We start from the raw sequence: 17,782 nt of genomic DNA on the forward strand, positions 1-17,782 counted from the left end.
TGGTTGGCGTGCTGTCTGTGGTTGGCGTGTTCTCCGTGGTTGGCGTGCTGTCTGTGGTTAGCATGTTCTCTGTGGTTGGCATGCTGTCTGTGGTTGGTGTGCTCTCCGTGGTTAGTGTGCCTTTAGCTGCATAATAGGATTGGTATACCCTATTTATCTAATTAATATCTGGTAGGGAGTTCCTTTTATAAAGACAGACTTTTATCAGAAAACAATACTTTTTGTCATAAAATACTGTTCACAAAATATTAACTCTAAAAATTGCTCTTCCACTTGTGATTGTTAAATTTTAATAAATCAATAAATAATTATCAATAAGAATATGTTCTATTTTTGAGTACCTGCCATATGCCGGGGAATCACTCATGTTATTTTGGCCTCAAAACAATTTGGAAGTCATTTTTCCACTTGACAGAAGAGGAGTGTGTTCCCAGCAGAATGACGACGTGGCCACAAAAGTGCCGACTTCCACACTTGGCTTAGAACCCAGGCCTGCTTTCTCCTTGTCTATTTTGTCTCCTTTAAACTTGCAAAGATTACATGTAGACACATTAATAGAGTTAATTACTCACCAGTTTATCTCTTATTTTAGAAAAATAAATACTGTAAACATGAGATTCAAACTATTTACCCTTTCATGGAGTCCATGGAACTGGGGAGGGAGAAACTTGAAAAGTCGGATCACTTGTTTCCTGCCCCCAGACTGATGGGGTGAGCTGCATTCTCGATTTTAACACCATCTGGCTTTAGGGAGCAGTTAACACAAATTGTAAAGAAAGTCTTTATGATCCATCATGGTCTTTATTTTAAAGAATAATACCAGGCCAGGTGCCGTGGCTCACACCTGTAATCCCAGCACTTTGGGAGGCCAAGGCGGGCGGATCATGAGGTCAGGAGATCGAGACCATCCTGGCTAACACAGTGAAACCTTATCTCTACTAAAAATACAAAACAAATCAGCCGGGCATGTTGGCAGGCACCTGTAGTTCCCAGCTACTCAGGAGGCTGAGGCAGGAGAACGGCGTGAACCTGGGAGGCAGAGTTTGCAGTGAGCTGAGACTGCGCCACTGCAGTCCAGCCTGGGTGACAGAGCGAGATTCCGTCTCAAAAAAATAATAATAATACCAAGTGACTTTGGTCATATTGCTTAGGATTACTCTAGAACAATGTTATTCAAACGTATGTACTTAGCCATGAAAACAAAATGTTCTGAACACCTAAGTTTTTCTGCAGCTGTCCCGTGTTGGCGAGCTTTCTGAGCACCTCCGTGCTGGCTCGCCCGCGTGCAGCTTTCCTGAGTCAGTGGTGGCCTCAGGCGTTGCTGTCTCCCACAGGTCGCTCTGGTGCAGTGGACAGAGAGTGTGGGCCTCACGCTGGTCAGCAGGGACCTCACCTCCATGCAGCTGAAGACCCCCAGCGGCCAGGTCCTCAGCTTCTGCATCCTGCAGCTGTTCCCCTTCACCTCGGAGAGCAAGCGGATGGGCATCATCGTCAGGGTGAGGCTGCGGCGAGGGTGCCGTGCGATGGCTTCGGACATTTCGTTTTCAGGCCTTTTAGACACAGATTTTCCCAAAAGAAAGTTAAATATTTACTCAAGTGTTTTATGCTGTTACAGTTTTTTTTTTAATGAAATCTAAGCTGATAATCTGTGTCTGGGAAGCCACTGTGTCTCTAGTGAGATAAAATAACTCTCCCAAGTCAACCTAGCCAGAATCAATAATGTGGGATTTATTTATTTTTTCAAATCAACAACTAAAGCTGTTTCGATTTCAACAAAAATAAGAAGCCAAAGAGTTTGACTTTTGAACATTGATTTATGACCATAAAGTTGCCAAAATGTACCTTAATTTTTTTAGCAAACACCAAAATCATGTCTTGGAAGTTGACTAAACAATGAAGCATTAAATCCAACTGTAAAAGTGTAAGAGAATGGGTGCAACCAAAATCATACTCATTAACACGTTCAGACCTTCAGCCGAGCGTCTCAGGATGCACAATCCTGTTCTCAGTCCTGCTGGCGCTGGTGCTGAAGAGCGGGACCAGCCCTCTGTGTAGAAACACGTGTGAGTAGCTTACCACACAGGAACACGTTCATAGGAATTGCTTTTTCCGTTATGTGTTTTATTAGACTAGCAGTTATTTGTACCAAGCAATGCAGCCTAAATGTGCTTCTGTTGATTGTTGTTCTGTGATAGGACGAATCCACGGCAGAAATCACATTTTACATGAAGGGCGCCGATGTGGCCATGTCTCCTATCGTGCAGTATAATGACTGGCTGGAAGAGGAGGTATGTGAATGATTCTCCACGTGGTTCACAGTGTTTTTGTGAACTTTATTGAATAGATGACAGAAAAAGGATATCCTTTCCCCAGCTTGTAGACACTGGTATCATTGGATAAATTGAGCTGTCAAAATGTCAAACCAGATGCTGATGGGAACCACATAGGTTGTCAAACACAGTATCATTTTATACTAAATTATTTTAAATGCTTACAGTTCTCAATTTCATAAAGAAGAAAGGACAAGAGTCCTGTCTATTTATTTATAAATAGTTTACTTTTTTATTTTTTTGAGACAGACACTCTCTGTCAGCCAGGCTGGAGTGCAGTGGCGTGATCTCGGCTCACTGCAACCTCCACCTCCCAGGTTCAAGCCCACCTCCTAGGTTCAAGTGATTCTCCTGCCTCAGCCTCCCAAGTAGCTGGGACTACAGGCACATGCCACCAAGCCTGGCTAATTTTTTTTTCGTATTTTTTAATAGAGACGGGGTTTCACCATGTTAGCCAGGATGGTCTCTATCTCCTGACCTTGTGATCTGCCTGCCTTGGCTTCCCAAAATGCTGGGATTACATGCATGAGCCACCATGCCCAGCCAATAGTTTACTTTCTATGTGAATAACAATCATTTTGTTTTGTGGGTGAGTGCATGTCAGTCTATACAAGTAGGTCCTTACAAAGAATATTTTGTTTGTAATAGTGAGAAATAGAAGGCATTATCAATCATTCATTATTCTGAAATAATACTTTATATGTAATCAAAGTTATATTTTAATGTATTTCTTTTGTAACATAAATATTTGCAAGGAAATTTGCATTAGAATTTTAACCTGATGCAAATTTGTGCATAAGATTCACCTAAAATTAGAACATAAGATACAAATAAGAAGCAATCCCATATTTCATTAAATTCTCCTGAAGTAACCAGGATTTGTGGGTCGTCTCATGAGATGGTTTTGTTTATCGTTAAGCTTATGTATAAACCAGTGGTTGGATTTCCGAGGAAAGCAGACTGTTGTCATTGCAGTCGACACGGCCCTTTTTGCTGTGTGCGTGTTGCTGTTGGAATTCAGAGTCTCTCCTCCCACCCTGAGACCTCAGAGACGGTCTGTCTGTGCAGCCTCCACACCTCAGTGTTCACAATGGTATTGGTAATATGAATCAGTATCTCCTTCAGGGTTCTTTAATTTAATCAGGGACATGAATAAATTAAACTCCCTGAAGACCTAGTAAAATACCATAAAAATTACTTTTGGTCATAATGACGTGCAATTATTGTAAAATACTTGTTTAATTTATTTAGCTTTATGAGGTCAAATCAATAAATGTCTTGCAACAGACAGATAATGTCAGTATGTTTTTCACAAAGATAAGTTTATTAAAAATTCTATGTACATTTATTTTCTCAACATTGTATTTTCTTTCCTTGGATAAATTGTTGTCCCTTCATCAGTGTCTTTGTTGTGGTACTACTGTAGTATGAAAGCCTTTCCTTTTATTACAGACTAAACGAGGCAGCAGGTTCTTCGAGCGCGTTATTCTGCTTCCTTCAGGCTCCTCCAGAGCTGAATTCTTGGCTGTCAACTTGTGTTCTCCAAATGTTTAAAAAAAAAAAAAATTCCATGGTCACATAACAGAACCAGTTTTTGCAAACCTGAGATGTAAGAATATGTGAGTCTGTGAACAGACGTAAAATAGTGATGTTCTGGGTAGCTGGCGGTGTTGAGGTGATTGGCTTCCTTCCCTCTAAACACAAACTTGAGTTAGGCCCTGGACATTGTATCGTAAAGGAAACAAGCACAGGTGACCGTGAACAACACGAAGGTCAGGGGCTCCAACCCCCGGCACAGTTGAAAATCAGCCTATCACTTCGGACTCCCAAACACATAACTACTGATAGCCTCCTGTCGACCGAAGCCATACCAGTAGCAGGGATAGATCGATTATCACAATGTGTATGTTACGTGAATTGCATTCTGCATTGTTACAAGAAAGTAAGTTAGAGCAAAGAAAGTGTTATTAAGAAAATCATAAGGAAGAGAAAATGTATCTACTCGTCAGTAAGTGGGAGTGGGCCATCGTGATGACCTTCTGACCTTCTTCATGTTGAGGAGGCTGAGGAGGAGGAGGGGTTGGTCTTGCTCTCTCAGGAGGGCAGAGGCAGAACAGGTGAAGGAGGTGGAAGTGGAGGCAGGAGGCACAGGCTCATTCCGCATAAGCTTTACTGAAAAAAATTTGCGTAAAAGTGGACCCACGCTATTCAAACCCATGTTGTTTAAGGGCCGTCTGTAGCTAAAATTGGGAATGACAGGAGGTATAATGGATGACAGCCTTGCCTTGGTAATTCACAGTAATTGTCACCTCCTTTGTCTCCTGTAACACATGACCCTATAGAGGTCACTATTCCGATTCCTACACAGGAGACGGGAAGAGACACAGCTGTTGGATGCATGAAGAGGGGTGCTAGACCCACACCTCTCCTCCAGCCCTTCCTGCCATCCCTGCAGCCTCCAAACCAAAGTCAAATCCAATCGACTGGATGAATTAAAAAGAAATTGCAAAAAATCTGAGGAGTTCAATAATGATTATTTGCCTACAAATTAACCTGGATCAGCAGATACAGTACACTGGCTTCATTAGAGTGGGGCCTCCCGTGTGGAGAGCTGCCTGTTTCCCAGGAGAGGTGATGGGTGATGACAGGGTCTCTGCGCGTGACCAGGGGGCTGTGATGTGCATGCATGCACCGTGATGTGTTTCCAAGCATGCGGGTGTGCCTGGGTGGTTTCTCAACACTTCTCCTGGGCAGTGCTGAGAAAGATCAGATGCCCAAAGTCCCAGCTCCCTGGGCCGCAACTGCCCATCTCTGGCTTTCTGTTGCTGCCTGTGGAGCTGGCCTCTCCGCTGCACGTCCACCCTGAGGGCTGGCGGAGCTTTCCTTAGGGGCACTGTCGCATTTCCTCTCCCGACCATGCAGACTCTCAGTGTTCAGTGCAACCTTGCACAAACCAGGTTTACTAGAATTTGATCTTCTTTTCTGTAAACAAATGTTGCTAATTAACTTCTTTAGGATATCTTTGCTTAAATGTCTGCATTATCAACGTTCACATTTTTCATGTTTTAAGTATACATTGAAAATAATGTTTTTGATTAGTTGTTCTCTAGCTATAATATAGAGCTCTATTCTCCTTGGAGGTTGCCACAATAGCCTCTAGAAGACCTCTCCTCTCGCCGTGGATCACGGTGGCAGGGCAGGTTTGCAGCTGCACCACCGCTGCGGGGCTCACTGTGGGCCGTAGCTGCACTGGGAGTGTCCACCTGAGCTGCAGAAACTTCCTGGGGCTTCAGGAAGATGTGATTACCGCTGATTTCTTTGTATTATCAACCCTAATGCCAGAGACTGCTAAACCTGCCAGAGACAGGAGCGTTATAAACATTGTTAAAATTTGGAAGAGTTCCTCAAATTTGAAATTTAAGAGGGAGTCAACAACAACTGCATGGAGAGTCTTAAGCAGCCAATCTTTCAGGACCTTCCAGAACACAGACAAGCCCTGTCGACAGGGAGGGTCGCTGTTAAAGCATCTTAAAGTATGTTAGCCCTAATAATTGCTAGGCCAGGCGCGCTGGCTCACGCCTGTAATCCCAACACTTTGGGAGGTCAAGGTGGGCGGATCCCGAGGTCAGGAGAATGAGACCATCCTGGCCAACATGGTGAAACCCCGTCTCTACTAAAGATACAAAAAAATTAGCCAGGCGTGGTGGTGTGCACCTGTAGTCCCAGCTGCTGGGGAGGCTGAGGCAGGAGAATGGCATGAACCCGGGAGGCGGAGCTTGCAGTGAGCCGAAATCACGCCACTGCACTCCAGCCTGGGAGACAGAGCGAGACTCCATCTCAAATAAAAAAGTAGAAACTGCTAGATTCAAAAATTGATAGTTTGGACAGTTATATAGCTTAGTGTTCATTACTTTGTTTTTTTAAATGTACTTTTCATAGAACACACCACAACTTTAAAGCTTAGGCACACCTCACCCAGCACTTAGTAATCAACTGTAAGGTCCCTGTGTGTCCCTGGAAGAGGGCCCCGCTGTCCTGAGCCCTGTCCCGGTCCACACAGCAGAGGGGGTGGAGTTGTCTCCTGACAGCCCCAGCACCCCCTTAGCTGTCCGGGAGCCCAGCACCCTCCAACCCCTGCCTCTTGTCTGCACCCCCCGACGTTGGCCCCTTGGGCAGGACTGTGTGTGCTCACAGCTAAGTTGTGGACCCGCCTGGGCCCCCAGGAGACCCATCAGAGCCCTCCTGCCCATGTCTGCCCAGTTGCCTGCACCGCCTTGTGCCGGGTAGGAGGCCCACTGGTGCCCTCCTGCCCACATCTGCCGGGTCGCCCACACCGCCTTGTGCCGGGTGGGAGAGCGGGCTGGGTTTGTTTCTTCACCCTGCCCTGCAGGAACACGTGCTTCATGCGTCTATTCCTGTGGCCCCGCGAGGCCTGTCCCTCTGGGTGTCCTTCACGTCACCACAACCATGTGAGGGAGGAACTGTTTTCACTTCGCACACAAGGAAATGGCATAGAAAGCGCAGAGTTCCAGAACCGGCTTCTGCAGCTCTGCCAGGTTTCCTCTGCTGGCTCTGTGGAAGTGCAGGATGTAGCTATTGACTATGAGCATTCTCGTTCAAGCCTTTTAAAACCTGCCCCTTGTTCATGTAAAAGCAACATGGCGCCTGTCAACCTCTTGTGGACATCAGGGTCTACTTTCTAAGTACAGGTTGAACTTCCAGGACTGGGACGTGTGTCACTGGTATGAGCAGTTTAACTTCGAGAGTGTTACCTCCGCACAGGTTTGCTCCTGCACCACCCCTCTGGGACAGGTTTGCGCCTTGTCCCCGAGAGCCTGTTTCTTCGCCCCATCACCAGCTAAAACTGTTGCACTTTTACCTCGAATTGGAAAGTCGTATTTTTTATTTTGACGCCTTCCCTGACCGTGAACACGGTTAGCCCTGTTTCATGTGCCCATTGCAGGCGTTTCCATGTCTTGCTTCAACACGCACATCAGGCCCCATGACTCCTGCAGGGTTCCCCCCTGCTCTGGAAGCCGGAATGCAGGGTGAGGCTCATGAGCTTTGGGATCTGGCCGTGTCCCCACCAACCCCAGCTCTCACCGCGGCCCTGCACTCCTGCCCTCTCCTCCATCACTGACTGCACTTACTGCACGTGATCGGCTGCCCTGCAAGGCCAGTTACATGCATGTTTAAAATAGAGCAACAAGAACTTACACACATTCACAGGGTTAGTCCCAGAGCAACACTCTTATGAGCCCATTTCTATTAAAGAGGAAACAAGCACAGAAAAATTAGGTCATCTGCCCAAAAACACAGAGTCTGTGGTAGAAACGGTTTTCAGGCCCAGCCATCTGGTTCTAAATCCGTGGTATTACAACATGCCAGGGGGGTGCACCTCTCCCCCAGTGCAGGAGCCCTCCCTGGCACCAGGTGCTCCCCTCGCCCGTCCCCAGCACTGCCTCGTGCACCCTCCGTGTGTGCTTGCTACATGCTGTCCGCACTCTGGAGTGGTGGTGGTGAAGGATTCAGGGTATGTTTTTTTGAAAAGCCCGTGCTGTGGTAAAAGGAAGCTCTGCTGGGCACCAGGGGAGTCCACGCGGAGTGCGCCCCAACTCCATCCAGTGTCTCTGCCTCTCGAGTGAAGGGGTTAGTAGGATTCGAGATACCAGACGGGTCGGGAGGTTAAAAGGATGCATTGTATATAAAGGCATCCCTCTGCTGAGTCGTCTCTGGCCTTGGTGATGAAGGTGGGCACAGGACATGAGGGCAGGGCACCAATGGTCAGAGTGTGGTGCCACCCTGGCCCCACACACGGCTGCAGGGGCTCTGTGGGGCCCACCTGTGACTCGGCCTCTCCTTTTCCAGTGTGGAAACATGGCTCGCGAAGGACTGCGGACCCTCGTGGTTGCAAAGAAGGCGTTGACAGAGGAGCAGTACCAGGACTTTGAGGTGAGCTGACTCCCAGCCCTCTCATCCTCCTACGACATTTCCTTCCTTCTGCTGAAATTAGTTCTTCCTGTCTTTGTATGAAATTAGAGCTGGGATTGCTGTAGTCTAGGAGTGAAGGCAGCTTCACTCAGCAGGAGCATGGGGTGATCCTCTCTGCATTTCTGTTTCCACCACTTCTCCAGCCTGCTGGGAAAGGAGTGTCATAGAAGCAAAGAAGTGCCAGTTTCCTTAGAATTGTGCTTGATAACTCCTAAGTGGTCACAGTGTGGTCGAGTTGAGTACACATAGAGTATGTGCACACAGGCGCCTCCCCCACTGTCCCCAGAGCCCGTGTAGTCCAGCTCTATGGAGTACACATGTGGAGCACGTACACACGTGTGCATACAGGCGCCTCTCTCTCTGTCCCCAGAGCCGATACACTCAGGCCAAGCTGAGCATGCACGACAGGTCCCTCAAGGTGGCCGCGGTAGTTGAGAGCCTGGAGAGGGAGATGGAACTGCTGTGCCTCACCGGCGTGGAGGACCAGCTGCAGGCAGACGTGCGGCCCACGCTGGAGATGCTGCGCAACGCCGGGATCAAGGTACCGCGGGCTCACCTCTGCGGGTGCGCGCTGCTTGTGCTGAAGCAAACTGCTTTTCCTTGGGCACGCTGATTTGTGAAACTCCTGTGGGGTCATGGTTGTGAGCGAGCTCTGTAAGCAAAGCTGCCCACGAGCTCCCCTCCTTCCTTAGGACGTCTGCGCACACAAGTCCCCACGCCTTCCCTGCTCCAGACCTTCCTCTCCACACCTCTTCCCTCTCCGGATACCCTGGCCTTTCGGAAGAGGAGCCCTGGTCCCAGCCCTGGCGATGTCAAACTCCCACATGTCATTTCCCAGGGATGGCTGTGTGCCCCCGACAGGATGCATGGGGCCAGTCAGTGCCCGTCGCCCTGGCCACCGCCGGCCAGGCATCTGCAGCCATTCCTGGGTTGGCTGGCACTCATGCCCTTGCCCCCAGCCTGTCACAACCCCACACCTGGCAAGGTTGGGCCGCGGTGTTCTCTGTGTAACGTGGCCTCCTCCTGCAGGGGCCTGTGTGCCTCCCCTGTGAGCACTCACAGCTCCGGGTACGTCCAGTGTGACAGCACGTGTTCTGTGAGGATGGGAGTGCGTGAGAACTCAGGCCTCATGTGGACTCTGGCTTCATTCTTGGTTAAATTGTGCCACATTTGGAATCATCTCGTGCTTCAGGGCATATTAGAGTTGAGAATATAGAATATTCAGACATGCACTACATCCATTTTATTGATGTTTTTGAAGAAATAATGCATCCACATTGTCACAAACTCAGAAAGCACAAAAGGACACCCAGTGGCAGCTGCTTCTTACTGCTGGGCTCAGCGGCAAGAGCCTGCCCCAGAGACACCTGGACGTGCAGGGCAGGTGCAAAGCTGCTTGTCCTCCCTCTGGCTCTTCGTTCTTTCCCAGCACCTTCTCCGTAGCTGGAGGGCACCCCCTCCACCTCAGCTGTGTGGCTCATGCCCCCACCCACACCATGCTCCCAGCAGCAGTGTCCCGTCTCCCAGCGGGCAGTGCCCACCTTCCCCGTGCTCCCCAAGGCAGTGCCGCGTCTCATCCAGCTGTGTGGTCCTTGGCAGTTTAAATGTGGTGTCTGCGAAATGTGAGTGTTTCCCTTGGATGGGAGAGGTTAGGCATCCTGGCCATGCTTCTTGGTGGCTTCCCCCAGATGCTGTGTGGCGGGGCCCATGCTCCCTGTCTGCCGACCTGCTCTCTGGCTCTTTCACTTACCGATGTGTCCTCTTCCTACACAGGGGAAATTAGCACCTGTGGTGTAAGTTTTATTTTTCAGGAGCTTTCCTCATATGTTCTCATTGAAGCCAAAAGGTCAACTGCAGATTGGTTAAGATAATTTATTTTAGCACTACCTCAAGGACCTGGGGCTCAGAATGGAAAAAAGTGTAACTTAGTTTTCAGAGAAAAGCTGCATATCTAGACTAGAGGGACGGAACTGAAGGACAGTGTCAGAAGTCAAAGCTTTGCCAACTTCAGATAAAAAATACATCCCTCAAGCTTCGACGAAGATGCTGTGCCATGGACGGAAAATGGGCAACTGTTTTCCTTGCTGTGTAGAGGTCTGCATGGTGAAGAGACTTGTAAGAGTTAATGTCCGTCTGAGATCGCAGTAGGAAGTGTATCATGATCACAGTAGGAAGTATGTCATGATCGCAGTAGGAAGTGTGTCAGGAGGCTGTTCATATCCGACTGAGATCACAGTAGGAAGTGTGTCATGATCACGGTAGGAAGTGTGGCATGATCGCAGTGAGAAGTGTGGCATGATCTCAGTAGGGTGTCATGATCACAGTAGGGAGTGTGTCATGAGGCTGTGTCATAGAGATCGCAGTAGGAAGTGTATCATGATCGCAGTAGGAAGTATGTCATGATCACAGTAGGAAGTGTGTCATGAGGCTGCATCATATCCGTCTGAGATCGCAGTAGGAAGTGTATCATGATTGCAATAGGAAGTATGTCATGATCTCAGTAGGAAGTATGTCATGATCGCAGTAGGAGGTGTCTCATGAGGCTGTATCATATCCGTCTGAGATCGCAATAGGAAGTGTATCATGATCTCAGTAGGAAGTATGTCATGATCACAGTAGGAAGTGTGTCATGATCGCAGTAGGAAGTATGTCATGATCTCAGTAGGAAGTGTGTCATGATCACAGTAGGAAGTGTGTCATGATCACAGTAGGAAGTGTGTCATGATCGCAGTAGGAAGTATGTCATGATCGCAGTAGGAAGTGTGTCATGAAGCTGTATCTGGTTTCAGAGTAATTGTTCATGTAGAAATTCAAAATTACAAGAGAACAATTCTGACTCAGAAAGTTTAGATTACTAAACTTAATTGTATTGTATAGCCAAAAAGTTGAATAAAGAAGTGTGATTAATGAGAAGCAGATGAGCTGGGTGTGGTACTGTGTGCCTGGGATCCCAGCTACTCAGGAGGCTGAGGCGGGAGGTTCAGTCGAGCCCCAGAGTGCATTGCAAGACCCATCTGTAAATCGACACATGAGTGAGTGACCAGATGACCCCTGCATTTCACTGTAACTTTTTAGTAAACTTCACCTCAGTCCACTTCTTACTTTATATGTGCTAGACTATTAGTATATTAGTAGTGTATATTAGTAGTGTATTAGTATATTAGTAGTGAATATCCCTTGTATTAAAATTTGGATCTTTACATCAGTTATTTGCTAAATTATATGACTTTGTCGAGTTTTGCTCTTTTTTCTGTCCATTATGTAAAGTCTGACTTCAGATGTTCCTCTGAAACTCGAAGGCGATTTTTAGCGGGACCTCACTGTGTTTCCTGAATCCCACTCAGGTTGCCGCAGTGCTAGTTCTTCTTCAACTTTGTCACGATAATGTGTCATAATCTTAGGTCCAATAAATGAATGTAAGTCTGTAAAATAAATACAAAGCACAAATCTTAGACATTGAGAGACCCACAGGTGGAGCGTGCTTAAGCAGATAATCAGTACACTGTTGAAGTTGTTTTTCTGCTTCCTGTTTCCAAAATGCATATTTCAATATAATACATACGAAATCTGAGAAATTCAGCTAATGAGAATATTACTGGAATTTCTTTGCTGTTATATATATCAAATATCCTGATATGTATTAAGTATCCTGATATTTTATTGTCTAGGGATACATATATACATAAGATGTGCATGGGTATGCAATTTTTAAATGTAAAAGTGCTACTATTTAACATGTTTTATATGACATAAACAACTTTTGGCTTGACTACCCATTGAACCTCCGTTCAATGGGCCAGTTACCCATTGAACCTCCGTTTCCAACTTAAAAACTAGCAAACTGCAGTAAAGGTCTTCATGAGCCTGCCAGCCTGGCAAACCATGACTGCGTGCTGCTTTGGCAGGCCTGTGTGCTTGGTGTGGAATGCTGTGTGGATGGCACCTTTGACACTCACAGCTATCCTTATTAGACCTTGCCTGCGCGTGCCGGGCACAGGTGTTACTCATGTGCCTCCAGATCTCAGCTGCTGTATCTACACATCACTATGCTCTCACTTGTTCCACCTTAAGCAAGTTCACACACCGTTTAGTTGTGGTTGGATGTGTGTAGCATGACCTTATTGAAGTCTGCGTTGCCGATTCTTGTGCAGCTATCACCACCATGCCCTCCAGAACTGTTCCATCTTCCTAAACGGGAACTGTCCATCTCCCCATTCCCCTCCCCCAGACCCTGGCACCCACCGTCTGCTTCTTTCTCTATGGATTGGATGGCTCTAGGGACCTCATGGAAATGGGATCAGACAGTGTTTGTCCTTTTGTGACTGGCTTCTTTCACTCAGCATAATGTCCTCAAGGTTGAACCACATTGCAGCCTGTGTCAGAATTTCCATCCTTTTCAAGGCTGAATAATACTCCGTTGTGTGGATGGAACACATTTTGCTCATCCATTTCTCTGTTGACGGGCACCTGGCTTGCTTCCACCTTTTGGCTGTTGGGAATTATGTGAGACTCGGAGATGAACATGTCCTTGTCTTGTTGAAGTTCACCGGTTTAAATTGCTTCGTAGATATGGATGCTAACAGGCGATAAACTCGAGACAGCTACTTGTATTGCCAAAAGTTCACATCTGGTGTCTAGAACACAAGATATTCATATTTTCAGACAGGTAAGTATGTATCTTAATCACTTTGAATTTTTAAATGTTTATCTCACACAAATAAAGCCTATTGTTTTTGTCAGAATATATGTTGTTATTTATTAATCACTAAATGTCTTTTTAAAAAGAAATATTGTAATTTTTTTAATTTATAAAAGCATGTTAAAATAGATATTTTTAACCACATACATTAATAATGATCAAAAGCTGCTTTTTGACAGATTGAACAAACTCTAAGTTCAAAAGTATTTTTTGGTTATACTATTAGTATTATTTTTTGCTATTTTAAAAGAGGCATACTGCAGTTATTTTCAATTTGTAAAAATATATATTGATAAAAAATTACATTTTTCTACAAGTTACACGTATTACATGTTGTCCAGAAGCTGCTGTTGTGAAACAAGCTATAAATACAAAATAGGAATGTGTTTTTAATCACTGCCATTTTCAGAGCAAGTGCTTCCTTAATTAGTTCAAAGAAAATTGATAGAAATGATCTAAGTTTATGTGTTTACTGTATGTATTAGTTATGACTAAATTTAATTCAAACAAAAAATAAAAATTTCTTGTTCTTGATTGATGGTGGGTGAACAGACATTCTGTGTCTGCGTCTGTTCTGAATGAATCGCTTGCACCTACAGAAGGAGTTATTTGAATATAATTTACATGTAAATGTAGTTTGTTTTGAAGCATCAGAATCGCAAATTAGGCCCTGAAGACTACTATTTGCAATTAAATTATTAATGCTTCTGATAAAACTTCAGATCAATTTTTGTTGACTTTTCAGTGTTATAGCACCACAAATTAAATTTTTCACAATAAAACCTACCTATTTAAAGATGAGTCTGAGATTGTTAATTTGAACCACATGAAGCTTTTAATTTATTTTGATCCTATTAATAGGACTATTAATATATCATTTATTTTATGCTCCATAAAATCTCCGCAGAAAGAATATGAAAAACCAGTTACCTTGGTTTCTGAAACGTTTTGGTTCTAAAACGAAGGATGTTTCAAGATTATGACTTAATTTTACTCTTTTAGGTTTTTTAAAAATCCCTTAGACACTGAGTAAAAACTAATGGAGTAAGTTGAAACCCATGGCAGAGACAACACGAGCAATTAAGTATTTTGCATTATTTGACCTATTATGAAAAGAGATGTATTTACATAACACCTTGGTTTGAGAGCGTCCTGTCTCTTACCGGATGTGTGGCGATGGTGTGTGGCGATGAGGAGCTCGGCCTCCCTGGGCTCTGGGGCCCTGTTGGGTGGAAGCCTCGTTCTGCAGAGCCATGTCCGTGATGCTGCCAGTCAGTGACTCTCAGCAGTGCTGCTCCCCACACCAGCCTACCCTGGCCTGTTGCTCTGATAAATAATCACCTCGTGGAAATTACAAGAAAATTCTTAATCATTATCGTTGTATGTTAAGGGAGTATATTTATAAAAGGCAATTACTTTCCCAAACTATCCAGAGGGTAATTATTAACTCATAGGCACCCTTTACGTAAATTTCATCAGAGTGGTGATTCCACTGCATTCCTCACTCTAAGTTTCCTGCTTGCAGTTGCCACAAATTTGAAAATGATTTGTGTTAACTGAGTGGGTAGACACACCCAGCACTGCCGGAGGAATTGGAAAGGACCTGCTTCTGCGTCCAAATCCTAAAGCTACTTTAGTTTTAGATAATAACCCCAACACATTCCACCGTGACTCTGCAAATAATGCCTTGTTTCTCTGTGCCTGTAACTTAGACGACATTTTAATTTGGGATTCTTTTTTCTCCCTTAATGGAGGTAACCAGTCGGGGAGAGGCACATTTGGAGCTGAATGCATTTCGAAGGAAGCATGATTGTGCACTGGTCATATCTGGGGACTCTCTGGAGGTAAGGCTGGACCCTGAGTGAGTACATGTGTGTCTGTCTGTCTGTCTGTGTCTCTGAGGCAAGGCTGGTCCCTGGCCGATTGTCTGTCTGTCTCTGAGGCAAGGCTGGACCCTGAGTGAGTACATGTCTGTCTGTCTGTGTCTCTGAGGCAAGGCTGGTCCCTGGCCGAGCGTGTCTGTCCATCCCAGTGCACCGAGGGCTTGTTGAGTCGAGTGCTTTTGCCCGTCTGTGCTGTTTCGGCAGTTCTGTTCCGTAGCCGCGGCACCTGCCACTCTGGAAAACAGCCCCACCCTGAGGAGATGTCAGAGCTGGATCTCAGCGGTTATTATTCCTCCTTTACACATTGAGAGTGTGAAAGCAGGGCTGGGTCACGGTGATTGTTACTCCTCCGTTAGACATCGAGAGCCTGAAAGTGCTGCAGGAAACCGGGAGCAGGAGCGACAGGAGCCTGTCCAGCGCCGTGGTTCTGGCTCTCTGTCCGGTCCACGTTGCATCCGCTGGAGCAGGATGTCCAAAGTAGCTTCATGCCTCGTTTTCCTCGCACGTGTGGCCCCCACCTGAGAGCTGTGGCACCGGGGCTGGTAGGAGCCTCCTCCTGCACAGCTTTTGCACAGGCTCCTGGACTTAATCGTCCTGGACCTCTGTGTTGCTAGTGTCCCCAGAGCAAGCACTCCAAGAAATCTGGCAGAAGCTGCCCCAGAACGTCACTGGGTCACATGAAGTTGTTCAAGAAAGTCACTAAGGCAGCCTGGATTCCAGGGGAGGGGGATCAGACCAGAAGGTCATGTCGTAGTTCAAATCACAGAAGATTATCGCTGGTACTTCAAGTGGAAGAACTTCGGTGGGCAGGAGGATGGTTCCATGTTATATAGAATTTCTTCCCATGATTTTTATATTTTCCCCTGTCCGTGAGTCTTGTGAAATGATTCACAGAATACTGAAAAGATTGAGAATGGTTGCGTCTGTTGGCTTTGCTCGCGTGGTTTTGCACTTTCTGCATTACACAAATCTGGGACAGTGTTGTCGACCATAAGGCAAAATAACACCGGCTTTGTTGTCCAGGTTTGTCTAAAGTACTACGAGCATGAATTTGTGGAGCTGGCCTGCCAGTGCCCCGCCGTGGTGTGCTGCCGCTGCTCGCCCACACAGAAGGCCCACATCGTGACACTGCTGCAGCAGCACACGGGGAGACGCACCTGCGCCATCGGTGAGAGCCGCCCACCCCTCTCACGGGGAGGTCTCCAGAGAAACCCGCAGGCTGACATTGATGGGCAGAGTTTGTTCCATCTCTAAAACTAGACTGATTTCGTCTCCATTCATGGCAGTTTCTGAAATAGCTGCTGTTGGTAACAAATGAAAAACATGATGATGGATGGGGTTTTATTTTATCTCACTTTTCTTGCTTCGCAGGTGATGGAGGAAATGATGTCAGCATGATTCAGGCAGCAGACTGTGGGATTGGGATTGAGGGAAAGGTAGGTTCCCCCTTTTATCAACACATCAGCACACACTCAGCACACAGCACACATCAACACGACTCAGCACATGCTGGGCCATTGTACACTCAGCGCCTACTCAGTGCACGTCAGCACATGCTTAGCGCACACTCGGTCAGCACACAGCACGTGCTTAGCACACAGCACACATCAGCACACACTCAGCTCACACTCCACATGCTCAGTCAACACACATCAGCACGTGCTCAGTGCACAGTCAGCAGACACTCGGCACACACTTGATCAACACGTGCTCAGCGCACACTCAGCACACTCGTTTAGCACACTACATACGCTCGGCACACACTAGGTCAGCACACGTCAGCACGTGCTCAGCGCATGCCTGGTCGTTTTACACCCAACACATACTCATTGCACGCTTGGTCAGAACACATGCTTGGTGAATGCACACTTGGTCAACACGTGTGTTCAGCACACAGCCAGCCAGCACAGCCTAAAGAGCCTGGCGTGTCCCAGGCACTGAACTGTACATTGGAGTGGAGGAGGAACTGGTCAGAGTCCGCTGCTTCAACCCCACATTTCATAAAGACGATCCTGCCACGTGCATTAGAGCCCAGCCCTCGGCAACTTGCTGTCGGCCGAGTGGCATGCAGGGAGGTGTCACTCTTAGTCACCTGCCCCAGGTCTCAGCTCAGATGTTAGCAGACCCGCCGGCGAGCCTTTCCGTGGCCTCCCTCCTGTTTCCCACACGCCATTCTCTGTGTGGTTGCCTGTGTCTCCTGGCTGAGCTGTGGTTTGAGGTTTGTCTTCTGTGCCAGACTTATCTGTGTTACGCTCTCTTTATCCACAGTCACTTAAATATTAATACAGACACACCCAGAAAGACCTGGAAAATTCACCCAGCTCCAGCAAGTGTGGCTTTTTCCTTGGCTACTTCCTTTTGTAATGCCTTACAACAGAATTGTGAAAGAGGAGATAGATTGTTCCTTTAAATATGAAAAACGGAGAATTGCCTTGAAGAAGCCCAAGATGATAGGGGCGTCCTCCCACAAGGCTGGCCCGTGCTCAGATCACAGGGGCGTCTTCCGACAGGGCTGGCCCACGCTCAGATCACAAGGGAGTCCTTTGACAGGGCTGGCCCGGGCTCTGCGACTCTGCTGACTCCTGTGACACCCACAGACTGTCGGAGCCGAGCTCTCCTGAAGTGCTTGTGAGAGCCTGGGCTGGTGCTGGGGGCTCTTCCTGCCCCTGTGCCTAAGACCACAGGACCTGTCCCCATTGACGTAGCTGAAGCTCTGGAAGTCCTGCAGAGAGAACTTCAGTCTTTGTCAAATGTAGGCTGAGTTCTAAAACTCAGCTTTTGGAGTCTGATTTCCGGTGTCCGCAGTGTTTGAAAGGCCCCGTGTGCTTTTCTTTTCTTTTTTTTTTTTTTTTTTGAGGCGGAGTCTCGCTCTGTCGACC

General features: G+C 46.8%; 1 protein-coding gene across 2 annotated transcripts in view; it reads left to right on the top strand.

Annotated features, from left to right (window-relative positions):
- ATP9B (ATPase, class II, type 9B) overlaps positions 1 to 17,782 on the top strand; it is a 290,892-nt gene that overhangs the window by 246,296 nt on the left and 26,814 nt on the right. For both annotated transcript variants that reach the window (XM_011934361.1, XM_011934362.1), the window contains exons 16-23: positions 1,335 to 1,496; positions 2,196 to 2,288; positions 8,199 to 8,282; positions 8,692 to 8,862; positions 12,889 to 12,987; positions 14,775 to 14,864; positions 15,927 to 16,071; positions 16,275 to 16,339. In XM_011934361.1, the coding sequence (XP_011789751.1) occupies positions 1,335 to 1,496; positions 2,196 to 2,288; positions 8,199 to 8,282; positions 8,692 to 8,862; positions 12,889 to 12,987; positions 14,775 to 14,864; positions 15,927 to 16,071; positions 16,275 to 16,339 (909 nt within the window). The remainder of the gene's footprint in view (positions 1 to 1,334; positions 1,497 to 2,195; positions 2,289 to 8,198; positions 8,283 to 8,691; positions 8,863 to 12,888; positions 12,988 to 14,774; positions 14,865 to 15,926; positions 16,072 to 16,274; positions 16,340 to 17,782) is intronic.

The sequence above is a fragment of the Colobus angolensis genome, unplaced genomic scaffold, assembly GCF_000951035.1.
Source record: "Colobus angolensis palliatus isolate OR3802 unplaced genomic scaffold, Cang.pa_1.0 Scaffold135, whole genome shotgun sequence".
NCBI lineage: Eukaryota > Metazoa > Chordata > Mammalia > Primates > Cercopithecidae > Colobus > Colobus angolensis.